Consider the following 14,708-nt stretch of genomic DNA (forward strand, 5'->3'; position numbering starts at 1 on the left):
CGTGTGTGTTGTCTGGGTCGGTGGGTCGCGGCGAAACGGAGCCTGCGGGGTCAGATTTCTGATGTGAGTGCCGGCGCACGTTTTGTCAGCCTACTCTGGACAAAAACAGCTGCACCTCTGAAGGCGGTTAGTATTCGCAGGGGTGGAGACGGGCGGCGGGGAGTGCCTCCGGTGCCCGGGTGGGAGCCGGGCCTCGGGCCCTCACTGGTCCCTGCCCACCCCGCACCGACGGGGAGAAGGGACCCGCTCCTCGGGGCTCGAGGGCGCCCCTTCCCCGGGACTCCATTGCCCAGCTTTGGACGCCGCTTGTCCCAGACGTCTCAAGCTGAAGTTTCCTTAATTGGAATCACGATGAAGTTACTTTCACGGAATATTGCTATCTTGGAAAATGTCCTAGGGCCTGTGGCCCACTGTATCTGCCTCACTTAGTCCCCGGGTAACTGGTGTGTTAACGAAGATTTACTGATTGGGAATTGTCAAACGGTGTTGATCTAATAGCCCTCGCTAACTGCGCAGCCACTAGCCACACGTGACTAGTTAATTTAATAAAGAGTAAATAATATTAAAAATTCTGTTCTTGAGTCAGACTTGCCACATTTCAAATGCTGAATGTGGCCAATGGCTACTCTATTGGACGGCACAGATATACAATGCTCTTTTCATCGCTGTGAGTTCGATTCTTTTCCCGAGTGGGACCGAGGTAAATAAGCATTGTAACTTTAGGCAGGTTTAGCCGCTTCCGCTTTTACCTCAGAGTCACTTAAGAAAGACTGCATCCCTGTGAAGTGTATTTTGGTGTTCTCTTTTGCAGACTCCGTTACCAAACGTTGGAATAATATTGTAGATAAAAATGCCGATTGGATGCAAAGAGAGGCCAACGTTTTTTGAAATTTTTAAGACGCGATGCAACAAAGCAGGTATTGACAGATTTTATATAAATTGATCGTTTACATTGAGAAAAATGTTTTCAGAAAAATGTGTAATTATGCATGCTTGCTGAAAAAAATTCAGTACTTCATGTTTTTGTTTACACTATAAACTGTGCTTTATAGAGTCATAAATCAGGAAAATAATCATTTACGGTTAAACAAATGATAAATATAGAACCTGTAGTGGATAAAGAGGAGACTGACCCCTTGATTAGCAGAATTGTTTTTAAAGCAGAGAACTTCTAGCAAATCAGAAGCACTGGTAACGTTATAGCAGAAGTTGTCAAACTTTTTGGTCTCAGTTCTCCTTACACTCTTAAAATGATTGAGGACCAAGAGCCTTTGTTTATGTAGGTTACCACATTAGAGATTAAAACTAAGAACTTAAAAAAATATTAATTTAATTAATAAAAATAAACCCATTGCATATTAACATGAATAACATGTTTATGAAAAATAACTATTTTACAAGAAAAATGTGAGAAGAGTGACATTATTTTAAAATTTTGCAGTTCTCTTTACTATCTGGCTCAATAGAAGATAGCTGGATTCTCATACTCATTTCTGCATTTAATCTGTTACAATATGTTGTTTTGATAGAAGTACATGAAGAAAACCCAACCTCACACAGCAATGTAATTAGAAAAAGAAGTATTTTAGTAGTCTTCACTTAACTGTGGCTATTTTTCTTTGGTACTACTCGAAAACTTAAGACAAGTGGTAGTTTCTTAAAAGTTGCAATGTGGAATCCGAAACCATGTAATGAATTTTTCATACTCTTCTTACATTAAATTCAATTAGTCTTTCTTGTACCTTGAATAAATCTTTTATCCATGTTGTAACATCATGCGTGGATTATTTGAAAAATATTAATGATATTCCATATATTGACACATTGCATTAGACATTATTAAAAAATCACATTGGAGGGCTTCCCTGGTGATGCAGTGGTTAAGAATCCTTCTGGCAATGCAGGGGACACGGGTTTGAGCCCTGGTCCCGGAAGATCCCACATGCTGCAGAGTAACTAAGCCCGTGTGTCACACTACTGAGCCTGTGCTCTAGAGCCCACGACCCCACAACTACTGAGCGAATGAGCCTCAACTACTGAAGCCCATGCACCTAGAGCCCGGGTTCCGCAACAAGAGAAGCCACCGCAATGAGAAGCCCTTGCACCGCAACGAAGAGTAGCCCCTGCTCGCCGCAACTAGAGAAAGCCCAACGCGCAGCAATGAAGACCCAATGCAGCCAAAAGATAAATAAATAAAATAAAATAAATAAAAATCACATTGGTTACCTCACTGATCTCATCAGAAGAGTCTTTTAAGATTGGGAAGACATCAAGCTCACAGAGGCTGATAGAGTTTTTAACAAAATTCTAATTCTCATTTGAAAGCTCACATATTACCATTGGCAACAAACTGTTGTTTTCCCTGCAGTAACAGGCCCACTTCATTCATTTTCGAGAAAATGTCTACCAAATCACCAAACTCAGAATAACTTAGTCGTTCTTTCTTGTGAAAATGGCTTTCCATGAAAAGTGCTAATTCAGCTCACAACTCATCACGAGTGCTTTTTCTAAACAACTCTTGTGCTTAAATATGCAGAAATGCTTTATGAATGCTTCCATTTTTGTCACGGAGAATATTAAAAACATGTGCCCAAGGGTTAGGCTTTAATAAAACTAACTTTTGCTGCCTAGTTAAGGACACTTTAAGTTAAACTTGCTTTTTGTTTCTTTGGCCGCACCACGCGGCATGTGGGATCTTAGTTCCCCGACCAGGAATGGAACCCGTGCCCCCGCATTAGGAGCATGGAGTTTTAACCACTGGACCGCCAGGGAAGTCCCGCTTTTTTGTTTTTGTTTTTGTGTTTTTACAAGTGCATGGTGACGAAGAATACAGTGACTCCTAGTGCAGTTTGTGGCCACTGCCTTGACTCAGGCAAAGCTGTCATCAGTTTTACCCACCAGTGGTGTAAATGTCAATGTTGGGAAAAAGGCAAATGATGGCTAATATTATTATGAAAATAGTTTTGACCTTATGGACCTATTGAAATGGTCTTAGTGACCTTCGCCTCAAGTGGTCCACAGACCACACTTAGAGAACCACTACTTTAAGGATAGATCACAGGAGAAATTTTGTCTTTCTCTTTAACAGAGAATCTATTCCATTCAATTTGTGAGTCTGCATGTCTCTTGTACCTATAGATTTATCACAGCCACTTATGTAGTATTGATAATTACTTTAATTGTATCTGTGGAATGCGTTCTTACTATGGATGATTTTTGTTTCTGAGTCGTGAATATGAAAGAAAACTTTAGAAGAGCTAATATAGGTAATAATCTCCTTGTAAGTTTTGTAAACTTTTGTTATACCTTACTACAGATTGATAAGAGAACAGATTAATGATCCTGTTTAATTAGTATTCCTTAAAAGTAATCCACAGTCAAAATCTCAAGCAATTGTAATCTTTACTGGCTCATGGATTTTATTGTGTCACTGATTAAAACCCAGGTGGGATTTTAATTTTTCTTACAGATTTAGGACCAATAAGCCTTAATTGGTTTGAAGAACTTTCTTCAGAAGCTCCACCCTATAATTCTGAACCTTTGGAAGAATCAGAATATAAAATCAGCAGTTATGAAACAAACCCATTTAAAACACCACAGAGGAAACCTTATCATCAGTTGGCTTCAACTCCAATAATATTCAAAGAGCGAGGTCTAACTCTGCCACTGTACCAATCTCCTTTAAATGAATTAGATAAATTCAGATTAGATTCAGGTAAGTAATATGATGTGGTTGACTAGAAAAAACATGAACTAGTAATTCAGACAAATTACTGTTAAAAATCCCAGCTCTGTTGTTACCTATGTCATGTTGGTCAGCTCAACCTCTGGCCACACTTTCCCCACCTGAAAAGTGGAAATGTGAAAATACTACCAAGGTTTGGATTAAATAAAATAATGTAGGTCCTTGATAAATGTTTCTTTTCCTCCTTCCTTTGATTAATATATCCTGCCCACTGAGATTTGCTAAATTATGTCATTCCTATACAAAAAAACCTAGGGCTTGTTTTGATGTTAAACTAAACTGTATTTCTGCAGGCTATCACAGAGGACAGATTCTTTTTAACAGTTGCTATAAGTGTCTTTTGATTCGGTAGCACTTTCTCAGGCCTGTGTGCCAGATGTTTGCAACTTATCATGTAATAAGATGATATATTCATTTAAATATTTATTACCTGCTTGATTTAAGTAACATACTCTTCCTTTCTTTGGAGTATTACTCTCTAGTAAGAGGAATTAACAGTACACAGATTAAGTACAGTTTAGGGTTGAATGTGGTACATGCCAAAAGAACAAAAAGTATAATGAGAGTTAAGAAGAAAGAAAGCATAAATAATACTGAGGGCAATTAGGGAATATTCAGTTGAATTAAACCTTGAAGAATAGATGAGATTCAGAAATTTGAAGATGGAGTAGAGTGAGCGTGTTCTAGGCAGAGGGAAAAACATGAGGAAGAATATGTAGTTTGTGAAGTTAATAGCAAGGAATTCAGACTGTTTGGAGTGTTGCGTGTTTGAAAGGGACCAATAAACAGCCTAAGGCTAAAAAAAGCAGATTAGAGGCAGACATTGAATGCCAGGCTAAAGAAATTGAATTTATTTGATAGGTTGTTGAGCAGAGAAGTCACATGCAAATTTAATCATGCTACTTCCTGCTTCAAACCTTTGATTACCTCCCTTTGCCCTCATGATAAAATCCAGACTCCTTAATATGATTTACAAGGTCCTTTATAATCTGTTCTCTCATTAACTCTTGCCTCATCCTGCCATAATTCCCCTCCCACCCACCCTCAATTTTCCATTCATTTGTACTGAATTTCTTTCTGAAACCACCATGCTCTGTGGCTCTTTACACTGTTACCTCTGCCCAGTTCTTACTTACTTCTTATGCTTTGTCTAGCTAACTGACACTCATCTTTCAGATCTTGACTTATTTCTCTGCTTCTGGGAAGTATTGCCTCTTGCACTCCTTTAGCTTCCAGTGAAGGAGACTTAACATAAGCGATTATCCTCTGATTAGTGCTATGAAATAGGAAACTCATGGTATTAGAAAATGCACATATAAAAGGGGATGTAGGTAATGAGCAAAGATTTTCTTAAACATTATTGGATACCTAATGGCATACGTAGTGAGTATTCAGTAAGTATTTGTAGAATAAATTAATGTTTATTTTGCTTAGAAAGCCTAAAAATCTGGCAGCAGTCTTTGGAGATGTGTTTTTCAAAACGTGAGGCATGGACCATTAGACTCTCCTGAAGTGCTGATTGAAAAGGAAGATTCCAGGCACTTTTCTGAATCTATTAAATTAGAATCTCTGGGAATGGTGGTCATGAATGTACATTTTAAACTAATTGGGTGATTCTTATAGGAAGAGAAGACTGCAGGCAGGGAGATCAATTAGGAGACACATAGTGGTCCAGGTGATGGGAGCAGGTACCTGAATTAGAGTAATGGTAGTGAAAGTGGATATAGGAGGCAGAAACTACAGGACCCTGCAATAGCCTAGATATGGAAAATTCAAAAGAAAGGATCAAATCACAGGTGTAGGGCAGGACTAAGAATGTAGTGGTGGCATTTGTAGAAATTGTAAGCACTGGGGGAAAAGCAGGTTTGAGAGGGAAAAGGTTTGAAAGGATGAAAAAAAAGTAGGTTGAGGTTTGGATTGCAGTTTGAGAAAGTATTGGGATGTGAAGGTGGAGATGTCCTGAGAGCTTTTGGGAATACAAGACTGAAACTAAAGAAAGAATACAGGTGGGAGAGAAAGCTATAGGAATCAACTATCTGTTTGGAAAGTGAGGAAGTCATCAGATATGGTGAGAAAATTGATTATGATGAGGCCTAGGATAGAACCTTAGGGAATATTTAACAAATGAAACGTAGAAGAGGACACAGAAAAGGGAATCATCCATTCAACAAATATTCCATGCTTGCTTTTTGCCTGGCAGCTTGCTTGGCATTAAGGATACAAACATGAATAAGATGGCTTTTGACTTCTGGAACTCAGTCATGTAGGGGAGAAAATATATAAATATACTGGTTGGTATATGTTATAATAGGAGCATGTATAAAGTATGATGTTATAGATATAGTAAAGGTAACAGCCATCTGTCTTAGTTGGTCAGGAAAAGCTCTGTAAACCAGTTTATACTGAATCTACTGAATCTTGAAAGACATACCTAGAGTTGGCGGTTTATTGTCTAATTGTAACCTGCTGGGATTGGTCTTTCTATAACCAAGGAAGGATAGGAATGAATTAATAAGGTCACTGTGGACTCACGGCAGAGGACTTAGCTTTTTTAAGGTTGCATAAATAATTCTGTTGACTTGAGACCTTTTGAGACCTTTTGCTTTTAAGTTTACTTTAAATTGAGTATTGAAATGTAAGAGTAGGACTTAAACTGTTTTTAAACGTACTTAGTTCAGTTCTAACATCTAATATATTATTTTTAAATTATCCATTAAATTCCATGAGGCAGTGTGCTGTTTCTTCTCAGCAGTCTTTCCTCTTGCATAAGATTCCATGAGTTTATCTTAACCATCGTTCGTCTTATTTATGAGCTCCTCAAGTTATTTGGGAAATATTTATTGGGGTATGAACTTCATTCTGCCTGGTTCATTTATTTATTTACTTTTCATTTCTTACAGTTTCTATTCTTTTGCACTTCTTTTTATTGCTGAGCCAATATCAATACTTTATTATTAACTAAAGTCCTGTGTTTACACTAGGGTTCATTCTTTGTACAGTTCTGTGGATTTTGGCAAACGTGCAATGTCATGTACCCACCATTACAGCATCATACAGAATAGTTTCACTGCCCTGAAAATCCCCTGTGCTCCACCTATTCACCCTTCCTTCCTTCCCCCTAAACCCCTGGCAACCACTGATCTTTTTACTGTCTATAGTTTTGTCTTTTCCAGAATGTCATATAGTTGCTTCCTTCACTTAGCAATGTAAGGCTCCTCCATGTCTTTTCGTGGCTTGATAGCTCATTTCTTTTTATCATTGAATAATGCTCTTTTATGTGGATGTACCAGTTTGTTTATCCATTTACCTATTGAAGGACACCTTGGTTGCTTCCAAGTTTCAGCAATGATGAATAAAGCTGCTATAAACATTCATGTGCAGGATTTTGTGTGGACCTGAGTTTTCAATTCATTTGGGTAAACAGCTAGGAGTACAATTGCTGAATCTCATCCTAGAAGTATGTTTAGTTTTGTAAGAACTGCAAACTGTCCTCCAAAGTGGCCACACCATCTTGCATTCCCATCCACAGTGAATGAGAGCTTCTCTCACTCCACATCCTCATCAGCATTTGGTGTTGTCTATATTTTAGGTTCTAATCTAAATACACCATTCTAACGGGTGTGTAGTGGTATCTCATTGTTTGCCTTCTTTTTTAAGTCCATGTTTTTGTTTGTTCTGATTAGGACTTTATTTTAAGAAAGATCCTTAATCTTTCTTAAAACAAAGAAAGGGGAAAAGGTGAAATTTCAAAATAGGTTTAGTTACTTTTCAGTATCTTTAACTAAAAGTCTCTTAGAGAAGGAGATTGGATATCTTGTTGAAGAAGGGTTTGCAATTTACACGTACATTTGGCTTATGTGTATTGCCTGTTTCTTGAGAAAGGAGAATATAACACAGTGTTTGGGTAGGCTGCTACAAATAGTTTTCAGCTTGGTCTTTTCTTTGTTTCAGTAACACTAATGCAGCTTATTTTCCCCAAAACTTCTCTAAGTTAGAGATTATAGGAACAATTAAAGCGATTATTTTTGTTTTTTATTATTAATTTTTATTGCGTATAGTTGCTTTACAGTGTTGTGTTAGTTTCTTGCTATAAAGCAATTACTTTTAAAAGCAATTTTTAAAGAGTAATAGTAAGCGCCTCAAGTGCCAAATTTGTGATACAGAAAATAGGAATATTGAAAAACTATAAATTGGATTTGATAGAGCCACATATAGCTTTAGAAACATTATTGTCTTAGAAAGTAGATGTGTTCAGTAGGAACAGACACAAGTATTATGTGTCACTCTCTACAACCCACTTTTCTTATCATTGCTAATTCATTCAGCCAGTATTTGTGGAGTGTCTATAATGTATCAGGCATTATTGTAGTTTCTAAGGATACAGTGATAAGTAAAACAAGTCCTCTACTTCAAGGAGCACACAGTCTAATAGGGGAAACAGGAACAGTGTACGATAAACTACTCTGTGGGGAACACATCAGAGGGGTGGTCAGTCTCACCTTAGGGACCAGTAAAGATTTCTGGAGGAGGAACTTTCAAAATGGAAACCTGAAAGAGAATCTAGGTCAAGAGAAATAAAAAGAGGTAGAAAGAAACAGTTTGTACAAAGGCCTAGAGTGAAAGAGAACATCCTTGCAGAATATGCACGTGGATGGACATGGCTAAAATTAGGTTGTGAAAGAATGTCATTGTAAAAATTAAATCAGATTGTGAAAGGCCTTGTTACTAGGGAGTTTTGTTATGGAGTTTGAACTCAATCTTGAAAACAAGATATTGAGAGGTTTTCAGCAGAAGAGTCATATGGTCAGGCTTTGTACTTTGGTATGTTTTCAGTAAATGTCTTTTCCTTTACTCTCACCTGTCAAGATACCATAGTACTGTGTGTAACTGAATGACAAGTCATGCCACATTTATTTTGTATTCCACTTGTGTACATTTCAAACAGTTTTCCCTACTATACTATGAACTCCCTGTGGTTAAAGCTCTGTCTTGAATTGTATTACTCAAACTGTCTTGGGCTTGTTGTATGCGTCACATGGTTGTTGAATGGGGGCAGACATCCTTTGAGACATCCCTTTTTGAGAGGAGTGAGCAAACTGAGAAACCAGTTCAGACTGAATTCCCCATGTATTCTCTTTCCCAATGTAGATGAGGCTTTCTGTTTTTAAATACTTCCAGAGAATAAAAATTCACAATCTACAACATACACATCCTCACTGAATTATTGCACTGTTTCAGGAAAGGACATTGCTAGTGGTAAACATAAAAGTTGTTGCACGATGAAGGTGAAAATGAATCAAGTAAATGATGTTACCAGCCCACCTCCAAATTCTTCTCTTAGTGAAAGGTATGATGAAGTCATTATATTAAAATATTTAAATGAAACGTTTTCCTACATGTGATGTTTGTTATATACAGATGCATCTAATTTTCATGGTAATATTTTGCTGTAGAGCCTGGTAGAGGATCTTCTATTTTAAAATAATTTCCTTTTAGATTGAGTCCTTCAATACAATAATTTTTACATTACAAACATTTACTTTGTTTTTCTTATAACATTGAATTCACTATTTTCCTGTGTATCCATGGAATTTTTAAGTAACAAAAATATTATTGATGAAAAGCAATGCCTTTGAAATATCCTGTTTAAAATAATTTATGTACTTTGAATCTTTGGAGAGAATATGATGCTGTTATAGAGTCACTTTATATAATTTTTAAATTCAAAATATACAATTCCTAACATCTAAAATTTGTGAGTACTTTATACATTACTTTCAATGGGGATTTTAAACATAAGTTAGTGGTTACTTAATTCTTCATGAGATATTTACTTTTTAAAAAGTAATCTAAAAATATTACAAACTAGTATAATTCTAATAATTGATATGACTGAGAGTCCTTTTTTAAAATACGATTAGTATTTTGTTTCTTTTTGCTATTTTTGTTCTCTTTTGAAATAATCTGAGGGATTTGTTTTGTTTTGTTTTAGTCCTATTATTCTACGATGTACACATGTAACACCACAAAGAGAAAAGTCAGGTATGATTAAAAACAAGGCTTTTTATTTTTCAAATACTCTAAATTTTAATAAAAATAAAGATTAGTAATTTTGTCCCTTGTTTTATCCCCAGTGATATGTGGAAGTTTATTTCATACACCAAAGCTCATGAAGGTAAATATTCTGCCTAGTTTATTTTACTATGTAGTAATTGAGAATTTGAGAGCAGTGTCATAAGTTTGCCCTCAGATTTACAGGTCTGTACTTGAGATTGATTCACATAGGCATTCAGTAAACGAAAAATGAAAAAAATAAGTGAATGAAAAAATATTCTTAATTAGCAGTGCACTTCTGTGAAATAAACTATTTTCTTTATTTTCAGGGTCAGACACCAAAACGTATTTCCGAAAGTTTAGGAGCCGAGGTAGATCCTGATATGTCTTGGTCAAGTTCTTTGGCCACACCACCAACACTTAGTTCTACTGTGCTCATAGGTAATACTAGCAAATATGTATTATATAAGATGATGTTGATAAATTATCATCTGTAATGCTTCTGTCCAAAGAAAAATATGAAAAGATGATTAGATAGTAATCAGATTAGATAATACTGTTTTTGATAGGTGTGTTGGTAGTTCAGAATAATTTTATTGTGTTTAGGGTAGATTGAAATAAATCTCAAGTGCATTAAATGATATTTTAGAGGAATCAAATTAATTTATACACAAACCAGGATTTTTTTTTTTATTCTAGGAAAAATACATTCCATGTTGATTCCTCTTTAGCTGGGCATTTAATTTTCTTCTTTTCTTGCTGAGATGAAATAATATAGGTAAAGCATGTTGGAAAGTTAGAAGTGTTTAACGTATGATATGCCTTTCAACTATATTGTTATCTGAAAAAATACTAAAGTCTACAAGCTTTTGCTTTTAAGTCATGACCTCACAGCTTCATCTGATTTTCCAAGCCTTTGTGGACCGTATTACCTTCAAGTATTACCTTGTGGACACTATTACCTTCAAGTCAGGATCAGCAAACCATAGTTTCTTACCACTTTATCAGTGGTACTAAGGAATTGTGAGCACAGCTTACCCACTGTGTTGATTGACCTTTCTATAATTACTATACTTCGATCAATTAATTTTGTTTCAAATGTGTCATTTAATCCAATAGTGCATGTTTCTTTTGATGTCTGACCAAAAAATACATAAGTTTTACATGAACTTTAATGTACGACATATGATACAGTATAGGTAAATTGAACTTTTTTTCTTACAGTCAGAGATGAAGAAGCATCTGCAACTGTATTTCCTAATGATAGTACTGCTGTAAGTAAATATGACAAATTGATTATGCTGTTGCAATTGCATATAATTTCAGAATGCCTTGAAAAATTATTTATCTTCCATTTTTCGTTCTCTAATTTATGATTTATCTAAGCCTTTGAGGAAGTCTCTAAACCTGTTTCTATATGTGATTTTCTTTGACTTACTATGAAACTTTGCTGTCTCTCTGTTTAAGAATAAGTTGAATATACTATAGCATAGTGAGAGTTTTTATACTAGTGATTTAAAAACATAACTTTTGCAGATTTCGAAAAGCTATTCTTCTAACCATGATGAAAGTCTGAAGAAAAATATTACGTTTATCCCTTCTGGGCCAGACAGTGAAAACAAAAATCAAACAGAAGCTAAAACTCATGGTAAGTCCTTCTGTTTAATTGAACTACTGTTTTCAACTGACATCATTGAAATATTGCTCCTATTTTCTTGAAAAGAAAACACATTGCTTCTCCTTTCATGATTACTGAAGGTATTGAGAATAGAAACTAACTTGATTTAGATGAAAATGTTTAAACATCATACTAGGACAATACTATTCAAAGATGCTGTTGTGACACAAAAACAAAAGAAAACCCATAACTCAAAACTCACAGAGATGCAGATTAAGACTTAATGATTAACTAAATGTGAAAACCTTATTTTCTAATTAGAAAGTAAGTATGGTTGCAGATATACCTAAAGTTACCTAATCAGGTCATTGGAATATTGCATATTCTTAGTATTTGTGTATATCTGTATAAATGTATAGGATTGTATATCTGTGTGTGTGTGTATGTATGTATAAAATGAGACTTTATTGCCGGTTGTAGGGCCACAAAATTTGGAACTTCTAGTTTGATAAATCTTAGAATATTAAATTGTGTATATATAGTAAAATTGAGTGAGTTTCAGTTGTGTAGAGCTGGTAAAGAAAGGTTATTAGGGATTGAGTATGAATAAAAGGCTTTGAATACACTGGAATCAGTCTTGACCAGAAGAACAGGGCAAGGTTGGTGCCTCCCTACCCAAAAAATACCTAGTACTCAGGACAACCCTTTAAATGCTAAATTATGTGTTATTCAGTGTATACTATTTCTATGAAAAAGGTTTGAGAATAGTATAAATTATATGGTTGTGTTATAAAATGTTATTAATAATGCTTCTGCTTTATATTTTAACAGGATTGGAGAAAATGTTAGAGGATTCATTTGGTAAAGTAAATAGCAGCAAAGACCATTTTGAAAAGTCAATGCCATACGTCCTAGAAGATGAAGTATGTGAAACAGTTGCAAATATCTCTGAAGAAGATAGTTTTCCAGTATGTGTTTCTAAATATAAAACAAGAAATCTCCAAAAAATAAAAACTGGCAAGACTAGGAAAAATATTTTCAATGAAACAAAAACTGATGAATATGAAGAAGCTAAAATACAAATGACAGAAAATAAACATTCGTTTGTACCCGAAATGGAGCCAAATGACAGTGATCCATTAGATTCAAATGTAATAAATCAGAAACCCCCTGGGAATGGAACTGACAAAATCTCCAGGGAAATTGTACCATCTTCAGCCTCTGAATGGTCTCACCTAACCCTCTCGGGTCTAAATGGAACCCAGATGGAGAAAACATCCCTACTGCATATTTCTTCTTCTGACCAAAATAATTCAGAAGACATCATAGGTACAGAGAAAGAACGTACCAACTTCATTACTTTAGAAAATTCTTTGCTGCATATTTCAAGCATATCAAAAACAGCGAAGATATTAAATGAGGAAACAGTGGTAAAAAAGAGAGATGAAGGGCAGTGTCTTGAGTCTCGTGAAGATTCCACTGTTGTGGGAAAGCAAGCACTATCTGATTCTTCTCTAATAGCTTCTCCACTTCAGGGTATCAAGAAGTCTGTATTCAGGATAAGAGAATCACCTGAAAAGACTTTCAGAGCAGATTTCTCAAGCAATATGACCGATGCAAACTTTAAAAAAGAACCAGAAGCCTCTAAAAGTGGATCGGAAGTACAGACTGTTTGCTCACAGAAAGAGGATTCTTTACATACAAGTTCAGTTGATAATGGCAGCTGGCCAGCCACTACCAAACATACTTCTGTAGCTTTGAAGAACGCAGGTTTGATATCCAGTTTGAAAAAGAAAACAAAAAAGTTCATTTATGCTATATGTGATGAAACATCTTATCAAGGACTGAAAATGCAGAAAGACCAAGAATCAGAACTAACTAACTCTTCAGTCCAATTTGAAGCAAAGCCTTTGGAAGCACCACATACATTTACAAATGTTGATTCAGGTACCTCTGTGTGTGTGTGTGTGTGTGTGTGTATGTGTGTGTGTGTGTGTGTGTGTGTGTGTGTGTGTGAATAGTGTGTCTAGTTTTATGGATGGTGACAAGTTTCTTATTTGAATATGTGAATCTCTTTCTTCAACCTTTTTCAAAAACACTTTCTGCTTTCATTCTGCAGTTTTTTCTTCTGTAGTGCTTTGGCGTTTTTTTTAAATCTGTATTTTATATTCAGTATCAGGCATTGTTGTTTAGGCCTTTGATTACCAATGTTCAGAATCATTTCATTCAAACTTGTTGGATTAATTTGCATAGTATATATATAATCATAACTCTTGAGACAGAGCATGTGATTCATAAACATCAAGAGCTTGGCTACTTAATTTCTGCTTTAATTTTCAGTATTATATGCAAGTTGGACAATTCTATAAATATGTTGTGCTATTTAATATGTATTTTCTTTAAAGCATGTAAAAAATAGAAAAAAGCTAACTGCCAGCTAAGTTTAATGTAAGGCAGTCATAAAATAGTGACTTTTTTGTTGTTATTACATAGTTTTTTTCAATATTTAGAGATTGCTTAGAGTTATTACTATATCTCTGGGTGTCAGGAATGTGCACAATGAAACTCATTTTTTATTTGAGCAACAGTTTATTTACCAGTAACTATATTGTATGTTAAAAAGGTGATTTTATCTCCCTGTGTGAAGATTTGAGTGGGTGGTAGTATCTCAGTGAACAATAGGTTTGGTGGAACTGGAGTAGAGAACACTTTGAGATTTAGGTTAATTTCCAGAGAAAAATGTTTGATATTGTATATACCAGAGATAAAACCAATGAAACAGCTAATATGTAGTAGTGGTTAGTGATTAAATGAAATGAGATTAACAATTTTGACTTGTTAGTAGGAAATTCAGAGGGTCAATAAAATTAACGAAACAGAGCAGTTTAACCCATTTGCCTGACATTGGGTAGTCTTTCAGGCCTTTCATGTGAAGAACCTTTTTTAAAAAGTTCATTTTGGGTTTTTTTTTTTTTTTTCAATGTGAAAGACTGAATTAACCAAAGGAAATGGTTAGTTTTCTAATTCCTTTTCTTTGCCTTGCTTTTCTAACTCCTATTACATCAATATTAGCAAAGAATTTTTTCTAATTTTATTTTCCAATAAAATTACTTTGAGTTTTACTTATGGCAGCTAGCTGCTTTCTTGAACTACTTACTAATTTTAATTGAGTTGATAAATACTATTAAAAAAACCTAGGTCCTATATATCTTTAGTTGGGAAATGTAATAAATTCAAAATAGAGAATATTTAGAATTCTTTTAAACCTGACATTCACTTCTTGCTTTTCAT

At 35.2% G+C, this 14,708-nt stretch overlaps 1 protein-coding gene across 4 annotated transcripts in view; it reads left to right on the forward strand.

Annotated features, from left to right (window-relative positions):
* Window positions 1-850: 850 nt before the first annotated feature.
* The window catches only part of BRCA2 (BRCA2 DNA repair associated), a 53,095-nt gene continuing 39,237 nt past the window's right edge, over window positions 851-14,708 (forward strand). For all 4 annotated transcript variants that reach the window (XM_030882534.2, XM_030882535.2, XM_060287958.1 and 1 more), the window contains exons 1-9: window positions 851-917; window positions 3,470-3,715; window positions 8,984-9,092; window positions 9,738-9,787; window positions 9,880-9,920; window positions 10,129-10,240; window positions 11,024-11,073; window positions 11,336-11,447; window positions 12,249-13,364. In XM_030882534.2, the coding sequence (XP_030738394.1) occupies window positions 851-917; window positions 3,470-3,715; window positions 8,984-9,092; window positions 9,738-9,787; window positions 9,880-9,920; window positions 10,129-10,240; window positions 11,024-11,073; window positions 11,336-11,447; window positions 12,249-13,364 (1,903 nt within the window). The remainder of the gene's footprint in view (window positions 918-3,469; window positions 3,716-8,983; window positions 9,093-9,737; window positions 9,788-9,879; window positions 9,921-10,128; window positions 10,241-11,023; window positions 11,074-11,335; window positions 11,448-12,248; window positions 13,365-14,708) is intronic.

This window comes from Globicephala melas, chromosome 18 (genome assembly GCF_963455315.2).
Source record: "Globicephala melas chromosome 18, mGloMel1.2, whole genome shotgun sequence".
Taxonomy (NCBI): Eukaryota; Metazoa; Chordata; class Mammalia; order Artiodactyla; family Delphinidae; genus Globicephala; species Globicephala melas.